The 15217-nt window shown below is 38.9% G+C and overlaps 1 protein-coding gene across 4 annotated transcripts in view; it reads right to left on the reverse strand.

The window, feature by feature from the left end:
• Pcmtd1 (protein-L-isoaspartate (D-aspartate) O-methyltransferase domain containing 1) overlaps positions 1 to 15217 on the reverse strand; it is a 68197-nt gene that overhangs the window by 26843 nt on the left and 26137 nt on the right. For 3 of the 4 annotated variants that reach the window (XM_060385902.1, XM_060385903.1, XM_060385904.1), the window contains exon 2: positions 12557 to 12978. The exons of the other annotated variant lie outside the window; for it this stretch is intronic. In XM_060385902.1, coding sequence (XP_060241885.1) covers positions 12557 to 12863 — 307 coding nt within the window. In that variant the 5' untranslated portion in view covers positions 12864 to 12978. The remainder of the gene's footprint in view (positions 1 to 12556; positions 12979 to 15217) is intronic. 4 annotated transcript variants of the gene reach the window in all.

A 15217-nucleotide genomic window follows, 5' to 3' on the forward strand; every position in this document is an offset into this window, starting at 1 on the left:
TTATAAACTGGTAAGCTTTCATCTGAAAACTGAAACATCAGGTCAACATGGTTTAATACCTCCTGATACTGTAAACATGTAAAAGGTTAATCAAACAAATAAAACCAACCGCCTTCCCACACTGTATGTAGAATCCTATACACAGTGATGTCACTCTTCAATACATTCCCGCTTTCGAAAGGTAGCTTTCACGTCTGTGGATGACACCCAAGGATAATAGTTAACGTTGCCTTTGCTATTTCTGATTGAACCAATAAAGTCTGAACCCTAAGGAAAAATAAAAAAATAAAAAAACCACATTCCCAATATGAGCAACTTGAGAATTTTAGTTTCCAAAGGATTAATTCAAGTGGAAAAAAGTTCAGTCTAAAAGCCCTTAGAGGAGAGTCAGGTAGATAAAGAAGGCTATATGTTCAAAGTATATTATAAATAAGAAAATGGCCTTGTGCAACCTCATACAATAAAATGATAATAAACATATTTGCTTTAAAGCTTGTTCACATAAGAGCTGCCTGGTAGACAGTCACCTATGATTGAAGCTGATGAGCAGGACAAGGTTGGCTGGTGTTTTCCTCCACCCATCAGAAAACAGCACTTTTAAAACTGTAGCTTTCAGTAGTTGAAATTGTTTGGAAGTAGTCTTACCCTTATTATCCCGATCTGTCTGTAGACATGGGAGAGCACATACCTCAGCTACTCGTGTCTTTCAAACCATTTCATTTTTTTAACTTGAAATAATAATTATTAAAAATTTGAATAAAAAGTTAATATCAAACTGTAAGCACTTAATAATATACAGTAAGAAAAGCATTGTTCCACCAAGTTAATCTCATATTGCTTCTATCTTCCATGATCCATTATGGTAAAAATCTAAGAGAAACTTGTACTTACTTCCATTATCCATCAAGATTTTGGTAATACTTTTCAAACATTTTATGCAAAAAATAAGACATAAACAAAAATACTGCCGGCTTGCTGTACTTTCTCTAAGACCAAATGCAAAAGCTAAGAATCTCAAAATGAAGGTTTCCAATCCTATTTCAAGCTGCCTTATTTACACAAGACTGTAGACTTGAGACTAGGTCAAAGGGCAGAGAAAGGCCACTCCTTACTTGAGGATGCTTCTTCCATTACTATCTGAAAACAAATGTTACCAATTTTCAGAAATGAGGTTGAAATTTAAGGAAATTTTTTTATTTCTAGAGGTTATAATATAATTACATTATTTCCCCACTTCCTTTCTATCCTTCCAACGCTCTCAAATTCACAGCCTTTTCCCTTTGTTCTCACATATATATTATATACGCATGTCTATTACATATATATTCCTAAATACATAAATGCAATTTATATACATACTTGTATGTGTGTTTTCAGTGTTGACCATTTGGTATTTAATAACCAACTGCTATACTCTTTGCTGGGAAAGACTACTCTCCTACTCGCAGCTTTCTTAAGGAAAAATCGTAATTTATTTATTTTTATTTTATGTGCATCGTTTTGCCTGCATGTATGCCCGCATGAGGGTGCCAGCTCCCTGGGAGCTAGAGTTACAGATAGTAGTGATCTGCTAACAAGGGTGCTAGGAATTGAACCCACGTCCTCTGGAAGAACAGCCACTGCTCCTAACTACGGTGCCATTTCTCCAGCTACATCTTAAGGAAATTTCTTCATGTTTTCTCACCTAACACAAAGCAGTAACTTCAGGAGGGTGGGATGGTACAGCTCTAACCCCAGCACTCAGCAGACTCGGGCAACAGGATTAAGATGGAAGCCTCAACTTACATAACTGAAAAAAAAAATGTTTTTCCCCAGTAATATATTAAGAACTATTTTCACACACAACATAAACACACAGAGAGAACACGTTAATAGTAGCTAATACCAACATTTGTTTGAAAATAAAATTGTTTCATTTTAAAGCAACATGGAAGCATATCTTTATCACTTAATAATTAAAGTCATTAACAGTGAAGTAAATTTAAAAGATAAAATATATTAATAAAAGGCAAAATTCATGGAGAGGAAAGGTGCTCAGCAGCTAGGAGCACGTGCTGCTCTTACAGAGGACCCGGGTTAAGTTCCTACCACCCATGCTGAGCAGATCTCAAATGCCAGCCTGTAACTCAAGCTCCAAGGGTATCTGGTAGCTCTGGCCTCCACAGGCACCTGGACTCTTATACACATACTCAAAGGCAGACACAGACATACCGATACACAGACAGCACACACTTAAAAAAAATAATGATAAAAAATAAAAAGCAGAGCTGAAATGGCAATGTTATTACAGTCACAGAATGTGCTGTTAACCACAACACATCAAGCTATCATATATGTTGGACAATGCTGGGAGTTACAACTCAAAAAGAGAACCACAGGGAAGTAAGACCCAGGAAACTGCAGGCACAGCCAGCTACTTCTGAAAATGGAGACTGAAAGGTCTAGGGTAGGAAGGCCATCTCATCATTATACATTGTTCAAGCATGTTTTGCCGATAAGCATGTATAACCTATCAATCAAAAGCTAACAGGCTAGGGCTGAAGAGATGGTTAATGATAGTAAAGTGCTTGCCATGCATGGGTGGGGAACCATTCTGAATCCCCAGAACCCATGTAAATCCAGGCTCCTTAGCTTGTCTGCAATCCCTGTGTTCCTACTGCAGACAGAAGGCACAGCAAGAACCCCAGAAGCTCAGAGGCCAACCAGCCTGGCTGTGCACCAATGAACCACAGAGATCCTGTCTCAAACAAAGTGGAACAGTGATGACCAGTACCTGGGGATGTCCTCTGACCTCTACAAGCATGCCACGACATGCACTCACCTCACCCTTTCCCCACAGAAAATGTTAAAGCTACACATGGTCCAAGGTTATCTTCGGCTACATAGCCAAGTCAAGACCTACATCCCGGGTTACATGGAAAGGAGGGAGAGCATAAAAGAAATTTAAAAAAAAAAAAAGGAAACTTATGAACGTTTAGATTTTTTTAAAAGGCATTATTATATATATCAAATACTACAGTACAAGTTGCCAATGGGAAAAAAAGAAACAGTATTGCAAATGAAATGTGAATGTGACTTTGTATTCAATACAACCAATGTTATTTATTCACATAAGCCAAGAAAGATTTTTACGAAATAATAAAGGTTTCTATAATTTCTATAATTATTTTTATAATATACAGGTTTTAAAAGAAAACAGAAGAGTCAGTTTACAAAAATAAATAAGTTACTAGGAAATATCGAGATTATATATTAGAAATTATTTTAAGACTAAAGTTCATTTATCATAAACAACAAATGTAACAAATTTCTAATATAAGGACCAATTATTTTCTTTTAACAACTGTGCTTATCCCTAACCAGCTCATCTATACATCAGTTAATCAATAATTAAAGTGTACATGTAAAGGTCAGTAATTACTAGGTAAAACACAGTAACTAATTTCTATTTGCAGCATGTCATCTTCACATGGTATTGCACACCTGGACAATATGATATGGGTATACAGACACTTATCTGAAAGCCATTAGGGGAACCCAAAAACTTTACACAACACGAAGCTCACCTTCTCTGTCTGGCGTTTTCTGTAAGGCTAATTCACAGGGTACAACCCAGACAAAAAGGATTCCTAACTCATAACCGGAAGAAGTCCAGGAAAGAAATGATCAGACCTACAATTTCAGTTAAGAACACCAAGGCCTAACTATGGTTGTTCTTTCCCGTGGAGCAACCTAGAATTAGTCCATTACTCCCTCAAGATTATTACTTACTCTAAAAGGAATCCTGAGGATCCACAACTGCTTACTTTAAAAAGCCTCATTTGCTGTTAACTATCAGAGGTCACAGACCATCAGAAATTATGATGTGCCCCATCCCTACTTACAAACCACATTAGCGAAACAAGCAACACTGTAACCTACAGTAGTTCTCAACCATGATGGCACATCAATAACCTGAGAACTTAAAAGTAGGACAAACTTGACCTGCTTAAAGGCAACATGCCTGGGTATGGCCTGGTCAGGCTAAATTATTAACACACAACCAGGCCTGATGTAGAAATGTACCTCGAGTCTCACATGCATGAGCACCCATACACCTGAGGTCTCTGCAACTCAGCCTGACCAAAACTGACTGCAATTCAGCCTAGTCTTGAATTCTCAGTAGTTTTCTTGCCTCAGAACAAGATTATAGACACAAACCACCATGCCCAGCTCCGTCTGAATGATTCTAAGTGTTTTGGACCACTCAAATCTCTGTTCCCACTTGTAAATAATACCATGAATTAACAAATATTAATATAAAAGCATTTGGTTAACCCTTAATATCTACTACAAGTGGAAATAGATGAACTGGTTATTTGGTTTCTATGACACCAATATAAAGTCAATGATATTAAATTATACATATAAAAACACTTTTTAATAAATCACATTGATTATTAGTAACTCTAATTATGTAAAGTAAAACTTTAGGAAGTCTAAGTACTAAATTTGTAGATACGACATGTAAAAAATGAAGTATATATACAGAGCATGATGTGTCAAAACGTACATAGCCAGGTTTAGTGACGCATGTATGTAATCCTAGCACCTGAGAAGTGAAAGCAAGAGGATCAGGAGTTCAAGATCACTTTTGCTACACAATTAAGCTCAAGGCCAGCCTAAACTACATGAGCTCTGTCCTCCCAATATACAAAACATATGGACAGGAGGCTACATGTGATTCTCAGAGTTCCTCACATACTATCTTCAAAGATTAGAGACAACTACTGTCTAACTTTTCCTAAGTCTTACCATGTAATCGTTTAGTGATTCTTAAGATGAAAAATTATTTTCCATAAGATTCTCTGCTCTCTGCCCAAAGTTTGTCTATGAGTCTCAGCATCTGCTTTAATACCCTGCTGGGTAGGTTCTTTCCTGCCGCTCCCAGTCTTCTCCCGCTTCTAATCTCTATACTTTTTGCCCTTCTGAACGAGGATTAAGCATCTTCCCTGAAAGACCTGGAGAGGACAGGAGCTCTACAAAGAGACCAACAGAGACAAAAAACCTGGGTCCAGGGGGTACTATAGCGACTGATGCTCCAACCAAGGACCATGCATGGAAAGGACCAAGACCTCCTGCTCAGATATAGACCATGGGTAGTTGAGTCTTCATGTAGGTTCCCTATAAGGGAAGCAGGGGCTAGAAAGGGGAGCAGGGGCTGTCTCTTAACATAGACTCAGTGGCCTGCTCTTTGACCACCTCCCCCTGGGAGGGTAGCCTTCCCAGGCCACAGAAGATGATGATGCAGCCAGTCCTGATGAGACCTGATAGGCTAGGGTCAGATCCTACCAGTGGACTAGGGGAGGGGCATTGGGGGAGAAGAGGGAGGAAGGGTGGGATTGGGAGGAGACAAGGGAGGGGGCTACAGCTGGGATACAAAGTGAATAAATTATAATAAATAATAAACAAAGAAAGAGAGGAAGGAAGGAAAACTTTTTTTCTCTTCTCTAGGTTTGGGAAAGGGCTCATGAAAAAGTGCTAGAATTTGACAGTAACATCTTAAAAGCATCAGATTTTTAGTTATTTACTGGTTTCTTTAGACAGTGCCTTATGAGTTTTTTTGTTGTTACTAGCTTTTTGAGACAGTATCTCATTGTAGTTCGGGCTGGCTGGCTCTGAACTCTTGAACTAGCTAGTTATGTAATGTAATTAAGGATTTTAAATTCATGATTCTGTCTCCGCCTCAGACACACAATTTATGCAACTTCAGATCTTGATCCAAATTATTTTTACCAGAGTTCATTTTCATTGGCTTTCCCCCATTTTTGTTTGTTTTGTTTTGTATTTGTTTTGAGGTTTTGTTTTCTTTTTTAGACAGGGTCTTGCTATGTAGCTCAGGCTGGCCTTGAATTTCGAGCCTCGTGTTCTATGCTAAGATTACAGGAACCGCTACAAAGGGCACCTAACACTTACAGCACCTGAACACATCCGGACCAGCAATGACTGACTCACTGAAATGTGGATTTACTGAGTAGAATGAAAGGAGCTAACAAAGGAAGTGTTATCTCTATTTGCTGAAATACAGTCTAATGTAAACACTTCATAAACATATGGAAAGGAACACAAATCGCAAATTTATATTAAAACCAATAGCAGGGGGTAAATCTTACAAATGAAAATATTAGATTCTAAACTAATTTGGTAGAAAAATCTTTAGAATATATTAAATATTTACTTTTTATTTGTAAGAGAATTTTTCTTCTTGCTTCAAGCCAATTCATATCTCTATGGGCATCCATTACATAAATATTATTTAAAAATCAAGTATCCTTGGGGCTTTATGTTCCCGTGAAAGTAAATGTAAGAAGAAAAACAAAAGCTTTTTCAAAGCATGTTGTTTGATACTTTGGGGTTCTGAAATGAGCTCGTTGCCACTCCACAGCATAAGATTAAAGAGGCTGATGTTCAAGTCTTTACCTAGCATAGTTCAGAAGAAAACTGCACCCTCCACCAAGAAAAGAAACACAGGACAGATATGAGAATATAGGGAAAGTTTTGTATTATGTGGAAAAGAATTGAAAGGACTGAGTTGTGAACAGGGTAATTTCTTGTGTACCCTGAAAAAGAAACAGGATATGGGCTGAGTGTGTAAGGATGAAGACCTGAAGACTGGGAGTACTCTCCAAAGTCCATGTCCAGACCTGGGTAGGTACACCCTGAAGTTGTTGGAATTCATGGACCCTTTAACATTCAAGGATACTGAAACCAAAACAAAACAAAAAAAGGTATACCCTTCACTATAGGCTAAAGCCAAAGTTTTCTGTTTGTTTTGTTGTTGTTTTTTTAATGGACAAAGCATTTACAAAAACAGGAGGAGATCAGGAAGTTAACAAACAAGGACAGAGGAAGAGTGTTATGAAACACTATCTTCAAGATATGACAAGTCCTAGCCCTAACAATCATGAACAACACAGCAGCTGTGGACGCCTGCATAAGACCTACATATGACTATTTCCTTCAACATTACATTATGGATGAGGAGAGGGAGCTGCTCCTCAGGTCACAACCCTCCCTGATGAGCTATTAGCAGCAAAGGGTGCCATTTTCTTCAGTTGTATAGACACTGATAAGCTGTCTATAATTCAGTAAAAAGCCCCTACTGTGCTCACACTTTGTCTGAAATCAAGACAGACAGAGAAGGAAAGACTAATGGAAAAAAAAGGCTCAACAAGATCAGAAAGGAGGGTACTGAAGGAGTAAATATGATCACAACAGTTTGCATGAAACCCTCTGTCTTATACACACATGTAAACACACACATACACACACTTAGATATAGAGATAGATAGATAGATAGATAGATAGATAGATAGATAGATAGATAGATAAAAAAAATTCCAAGAATGGAATAGGTTGGCTCTATTAGGCAGACTCAAGCAGAAGCGAAGATCGATTCCAAAGAAAACAAAAACCTCCCTGCAAATCAAGCATCTGAATTAAACAATCCACCCCTGCCACTACTTGATGCATTCAGCCCAACATCCAACACTGTCAAAGAATGACCTGTACTAAAAGGAAAGAAACACTTCTCTGTCTGTGAGTTTAGATTCTACAATACTGGCTCATGAATCATTTCACACATAGGAAAACAAATGCAGGACAATAAATTTTTGAAAGCATTCCATTCTTCCAGTAGCTATGGTTTCTAAAGTCGAGCAGACACCGTCTCTAAGGAACAGAATGTGTGTGTGTGTGTCAGAGAGACATGGAGACACAGAGAGAGACAGCGAGACAGAGTGGGGGAGAGGGAAAGGATATAATCTTACATACTAAAAATTCATCCAGGTAGAATCGACTTAATTTTACAAGCCAAACTGAACTGAGAACATGACTTGCCTAAGACTGCCCCCAGGGACTGGTATCATATTTAAGATTCAAGCTCTGCTCACTGGCCTCGGGTCAATGCAGTGTCTTGCCCAACACAAGCAAGAGAAGAGTTACTGCACTTCTACTAGAAATACACACAAATGACTCAACATTTCTGCTCCTCTGCACCAGATCTGCAAAATACACCAAAAACACTGCATGCATGGGGTCACAAAAGTGCCAAACTCAGAGGCCACAAAAGCACCATGCTCATGGAAGAGTCACAAATGTGGCACATTTAGAGGAGCTACAAAAGGCGCTGAACAAAAATAAATAAATAAATAAATAAATAAGGCTCTGAACTCATGGGGAAGGGGTTATAAAAGCACTGCACTCAAAAGGCTTACAACTAAATTTGGCAAAAAGCAAAGGACCATTTTCTATATAGATGAACCAAGTTGGGGAGATGTTAATACCAAACTACACAGAAAAACCCTGTCTCAAAAAAAAAAAAAAAATCAAAACAAACCAACAAAACAGAACACTGTATGATCCCACTGCTATGAAAGGCCCAGAAAGGCAAGCCACAGGAGCAACCGGCTGCCAAGACTATGGCAGAAACCAAGAGTGAATATTACTGAATATGGCCTGACAACAGAGGTGTTTAAAGGTTAGACTGTAGCAAAGTTTATACAACGGTACAGTTTTATTAACAATCACTGAGTTAAAGACTTAAAAAATATTGGTAAAATTGGGGTCGGGGAGAGAATACTCCAGTACCAGTACTGGCTGCTCTTCTGATTCAGTTCCCAGCACCCACATGGTGGTTCACAACCTTCTGGAACTCCAAAATCAGGGGATCCAACGGCTTTTTCTGGCCTCCAAAAGAACCAGGCACACACCTGGTACAGACATACATGCAGTCAAGGCACTCATACATATAAAAGAAAAATAAGGAGGGGAAAGGGTAAGCTTTCCAGTATGTAACCTATACCCGCTTAAAGAGAAGGAGGTGAGGGAGAGCACAGACGCACACAATTACAGAGGGAAAAAATGTGCGAACATTTTCTGAAGGCAAAGGCACTCTGAATAAGGATCACTTAACATCCTGTGGTGAGAGGCATGTAGGCCAAACAGGACGGCAGCACACACCTAACTCAGCAGCTCCTCCACAGAGGCTGGCAGCGAGTTCCCTGTTTGTGGCCTTCACCTTTACGAGTGTATCCTGGAGAAAACATCGCAGTGGCAGTACTCAGAGCCCTGGAATGATTCTGGAATCTCCTCAGTCACTTCTGCTAACTAGAGAATTAGTCAAGAGACTAAGAAAAATCTTTAAGTTGGATAAATATATGTATACACTACTGCTTTTACAAGGAACTATAATTTCTGTATTATAGGTTCTATCAAGAAAGTAAGAATAAGTCCCCAAGCCAAAAAGGAGCAGGATAAAGAGGAACCACCCCTCCCTGAATCAGCAGCTATAAGAATGACAGTAAAATCTTTAGAATATATTAAATATTTACTTTTTATTTGTAAGAGAATTTTTCTTCTTGCTTCAAGCCAATTCATATCTCTATGGGCATCCATTACATAAATATTATTTAAAAATCAAGTATCCTTGGGGCTTTATGTTCCCGTGAAAGTAAATGTAAGAAGAAAAACAAAAGCTTTTTCAAAGCATGTTGTTTGATACTTTGGGGTTCTGAAATGAGCTCGTTGCCACTACACAGCATAAGATTAAAGAGGCTGATGTTCAAGTCTTTACCTAGCATAGTTCAGAAGAACTATGGTGATGGTTTGGTATTTAATTCAATTTTAAAAGGTAAAACATTTGGGGAGCTCTTTTTCTCTCTCTCTCTCCATCTTCAACTTAATTATACAAGAATAAAGCTAGTGCTAAGATTCCTCTGTAAAATTCCTGAGCTCTGGGAGACAGTTAGGTGAGCAGAACATTCTTTATTTTGATTTTGGAACTGAAAATTATGTTCTAAGGCAACATATAAAGATTTGAAGTGATCTACATTTCAAGTCTGGGGCAAAATTAAACTTACAGATAACTGCTTTAAATATACCTTAACTGGGCTGGAGAGATGGCTCAGAGGTTAAGAGCACTGGCTGTTCTTCCAAAGGTCTTAAGTTCAATTCCCAGCAACCACTTGATGGCTCATAACCATCTATAATGAGATCTGTTGCCCTCTTCTGGCATGTAGGACTATGTGCAGGCAGAATATTGTATAAATAACGGATAGATAGATAGATAGATAGATACATACATACATACATAGATACATAGATACATAGATACATAGACAGACAGACAGACAGACATTTAACTAGGAAAAACTCTCTGAGGAAAACTCTAACTCCCCCTCACTGAACAAGAATGCTCTAATACAACCCTTGCTCTAAATATGGCCTGCTTTCCCAGCTTCTGCCCGGATCCCTGTAACAGACTATGGCAAGCACATGCTGAGGAAAGGGCTGCTGTAAATGTGGTCACTGTACAAAAGAAGATCACACCTGACTCACATACTCAGAGATTTACAGGCTCTGTGTAAGCACCTCTCCATGGTCCAGTTGACTTTTTTTCTTGCCCTCCCTCTGATTTAACACATGGAATACAAATCAAAGTATGCGGGTGTACTGTGGGGATTAGGCTTCCAGAGCAGTTAACAGATTAAAACTGAGCTATGACCACTGTTTCACAGATGTTCTTTCTTGTCTTCCTTTTTAAGTGTTATCTTTTTTTGCCAACTGTACAGTTCTGATAAAAAGAATAATAATTATACTTTGGTTTTAATTACGCAGGATGACAAATAAATCTTAAGACTGTACTCAGAAGCTATGGTGACAGAGTAAGCTGAAGGTCCATGGCTTGCGGGACATCTGTTAACAAGAGAAAAACACCTAATGTACGTAACAACACAGGGTCTGCTTCCCTCATCCTGGCCCCTGGTAAGAGAACATCTTCAAGGTCTGCTTAAGAGCACAACTGGCCATATAACTTAGTCTGCAGGTGGCTGGGGCTAGTTAAGTATTCTCGTCAGGCTGCTAGTTCTGAAACACACCTCATCCTGTCTTTGGGTAGACTGATCTCCAGGTGTCAGAGGCTGAACATGGGATGAATCAGTCAACAGTCTCAAAACAAAGAGACAAAACCTCTTCTCAGTAAGCCTCTAGTAAACAGAATATACACAAGTTGTTCCTGCCAGAGGACAGAGAAGAGGAGCAAACCAACACAAAGTTTAAAGTTTCTCCTTTGTGGTAAAAGCTTAGTAATCTAACATCACTTTGACCAGCTCAGCATCAAAAACTAATTCAGTTGTGCAGAAGGCCACACACGTTTTAATGAAACAAATCACAGGTTTCATGACTAAATCTCATGACTAGGAAAACATGGAAAAAGCCACTGTCTAGGAAGAGATTCCAGCCCTGAAAATGACTGACAGTGAGAAACTGGGACTACATTTAACTGAGCATAGAAGACATAATCACTGATGATAGTGTGCCATTCTCTACTCTCTTCCTTCAATGGACTCCCCTACAACAACTATTCCCACGACTATTGTAGAATAAATGTAACACATTTATTATAGAATAAATGTAGCTCTAGAACTTTGGGCTAAACACAGAACTCATCACACCGGGTAAGAACTGTTAATTTCTTTCTTGGAAACTGGTCCCGAGCCGTGCAAGCAACTTAATGATGAACCTTAAGTGCTCCCACGCAGCGCAGTCAATGTGATGGAGGGAGTCAGTAAGTTAGTGACCTCACAGGTGCTCGTTTTCTATCCAACATGTCTTACATATACAATGTTCCTCCATCTACAAATTCCCCACCTGTAACCCGTCTTCCCACTCACTTCCTAGCTAATGATGTCACAGAAGTAATTTAACCTCTCCGTTCACTCACTTAGATAGCATGATTAATAACATACTCTTCTAAGGATTTCTGGGCACACTGAAGGAGCTGCAGAGCCTTACACTATGCCAGCACTCATTCTGAGTCCCTTTTGATCCCTGCCCTATTCTCATTCTAGAAGCCTGGTATAACAAGACACAAAATATGCTGTTATTTTTTCCCCAGTCTCTTACTTTGTCCCACTATGCCACATGGTCTAAGTCCCGCACTCCTATCTTCAAGACTGGCACAATTCCCTTTCCATTTGAAATGGGACACTGATAAAATGATCATAAATTGTTACTTTACATACTGTTAGTACTCACGAGCTTCTTGCCTACCAGTTGCTGGGGGGCAGGGGGGGCGGGGCATGAGTCTCATGTATCCCATGATGGCCTCAAACTCACTATGTAGTATGTTACTAAGGATGACTTTGATTTCTGATTCTCCTACCACCCTGCTGGTATGTGAAGTACTGGGTCGATACTAAAGCTTTGTACATGCTAGGTAAGTATCCCACCAACTTAGCTACAAACCCAGCCCCAGGTGCTTGATTCCAAGCATTCCTATGTTTACTGTAGTTAGACAGAAGCGTGCAAGAGCTGACCACCCATCAGGGACAGTGCTAGGAATGATGGGATTGCTACAACTATGTGCCTCCTAACTAAAAAAAAACAAAAACAAAAAAACGCTGCTTTAAACAGACACATTCAGACATACTAGACACAGTTACAAACATTGTAGGTCATGAAGAGCCATGCAAACTCAGCTCACTTTATAAATTGAAATTTACAAAAATAAAATTACCTAAAATTAAGCCCACCATTGTACTTAAATATCCGGTTCCACTGCCCAGGTTAAGAAAAGATAATCCTGGTTGAAGTTTCAAAGCTTCCATAACTTCGGAATAAATGCAAGGTGCTGACAAGTGAATGTTCCCGTGCTTCCAGGCTAAGTCTTTGTACGCATTGTCCCGGTAGCCTTCCAGATAGTAATCTCCGCGGTCAATGGCTCTGAACGCTTGCTCTACTCTTTCAGTTCGGATGTACTGAGCTTCTTTAAGGTTATCAATTAAGTCATCATTATCTTCCCCAGCACTCACAGCTCCTCCCATGACAGTATTCAAATCAAATCATAAGTTAAAATGTAACGGATTAGTAGAAATGGCTTCCAATAATGTGTGCTTTTTCTTTTTAATATTGAACTTGATTTCCAAAAATAAATTAAACCTGGAAAAGAGTAAAAATAAACAAGTTTAAATTAATGTGTGTCATAATATTTAACTATCATTTCCCAAGAATACATTCTGTTCCAGCCACAGTGTTAAATGACTTAAATATACTATTTTATTTACTTCTTGTAACAACCATGGAAGTTGGAAAACTTAGGCTAAGAATTTAAGTTTACTAGTACTGGTCCTATATTGTGACCATTGAGTCACATACCCAGAGGTTAACTGATCATAATTACATGCAACTTAAAATTCAGTTATCAGCTTCGTCAGATTTCACGCACTTAACCTGCGGCAGCAGTTACAGGACTATCAGGCGGCCGCCACAGGAGACAGTGAGGGTTTGGAGAAGGAGACTGCTGCCAACTTAGTACCATTCCTGATTCAAAGACCATGCTCTGAGTCACTTAGCCACACTTCCAGTAAGAGTGATCCTGCCTTAATGACTTAAAATTCTTGACCTTAGAAGCCAATAATTTTACACGGTTTACATTTTAAATATTTTATGTTTATATTGCCTAAACACTAATATAAATGCAAAGACAAAAAGAGCCAGGCACAACGACATGGCATTCCTGTAATTCCAACATTAAGAAAGCCAAGGCAAGAGGTTCATGATCTCAAGACCAGCATGTACTTTAAAAAGCCAGATTCCCTGGTTTAATTCATGTACATGCACAAACACAGTGACTGATTTATTTGGTAAATTTTGTTAGAAAAAATGAGTCCACAAGTTTCATTAATAAGTTGAATAGTTAAGCACTGGAACAACACACACACAAAAAAAAAAAAAAAAAAAAAAAAAAAAAAAAACAAGAAAAAATAATACTCCTGGAATGCTCGTTTGCATCTGGCATGTCTAGATGGCATAAAGGCAACAGCAGATTGACCTCTCTCCATTGCATTAACACACTACAAAGTAACAGAGTATATTCTCTGTGTGAAGGATCTGGAGTTATTGAACATGGCTATGAGCCTCCATTGCATCCAAACTTCTAGGATCCTCAGCCAGGTCAGCCAGCACTGTTGTCTGCTGGGCCTACTGAGCCATCTCCAGCCCCACACTTCACACTCTTTATGAGAACAAGGCAAGTATTAATAAACAACTACCACTGGCACAAACCTTTCACAATGCTTTATTTCTAAACATCACAACAAGACAACGAGGAAAGCAGGCCATCAGAATGTTCACCTTTAAGAGAGAAATCACAGTAAAGGATGGAATGATGTACCTCAAAGAAGCACAGAAGAACACAAAATGAGACGTGGAACTGAAGACAACTTCCTTAAAGGCATACATGGTGAGAGGGATTATGGACTGGGATACTCAATCACAAGAATAAGACTGTTGAAAAATTATCTACAGCTGGCACTCTACAGCACCTTAACAATCTTTTGCTCTAGAACAGTGATTTCTTCTCCACTTTCTGGCACTGATCCTTTTCCATGGTCTCACCAAATTTACAGACCTTTACCTACTGAAAAAGCAAACAAATCAGCATTTTTACACACAACTTGAGAAGGTTCTCAAACCCCGCGAGATCCACTTCTAATTTTAAATAATGTGCCATAGGCAACACTGAGCTAATCAAGAGATTTTAACAAGGAAGAGACAGGTTCATCTCCATTTTAAAAATACTTCCAGGGTGGGTCAATCAGGCCTGAGATCAAGCACTTCAGGAGATGGAGAAAGCATTATAAAAAGAAAAGGTGGTGCATGGATGGGAAACTTGACATGCCAGAACACTTTCTTCATACTCTAGTAGGAGATAAGAGTATCAGATCTGAACAAAAAAGCTACAAGGAAACCCAGGAAAGGTACATACAGTAATCTTCCTTTATCTGTTGTGGGATTTTCTTTTCCCATGATTTGTTGTTACCCATCATCAACTATGGTTTGAAAAATTAAGTGGAGAATTCCAGAAATAAGCAATTCACAGGTTTTAACTTGCATCCCCTTCCCAAACAGTCTAATGAAATTCAATATGGCTTGTGATTCAACCCAGTCATGGTGTAAACCCTGCCTGTGCCCAGCTATTAACACGGTATCTGCATCTGGCATCATTGTGGTGGCCCAAAAACCACTTGTATTAGAGTCACCCTAATGTATTAGTCAAAAGGCACATAAAAATTCCTACCGTCATCTTCCTTCATCTCATCATGTATAAGCATCATCTCACATCATCATAACACTAAATAATCATTTCAGCCTTAAGGATGTGCATAACTGGGGACTG

This window comes from Meriones unguiculatus, chromosome 6 (genome assembly GCF_030254825.1).
Source record: "Meriones unguiculatus strain TT.TT164.6M chromosome 6, Bangor_MerUng_6.1, whole genome shotgun sequence".
Lineage (NCBI taxonomy): Eukaryota > Metazoa > Chordata > Mammalia > Rodentia > Muridae > Meriones > Meriones unguiculatus.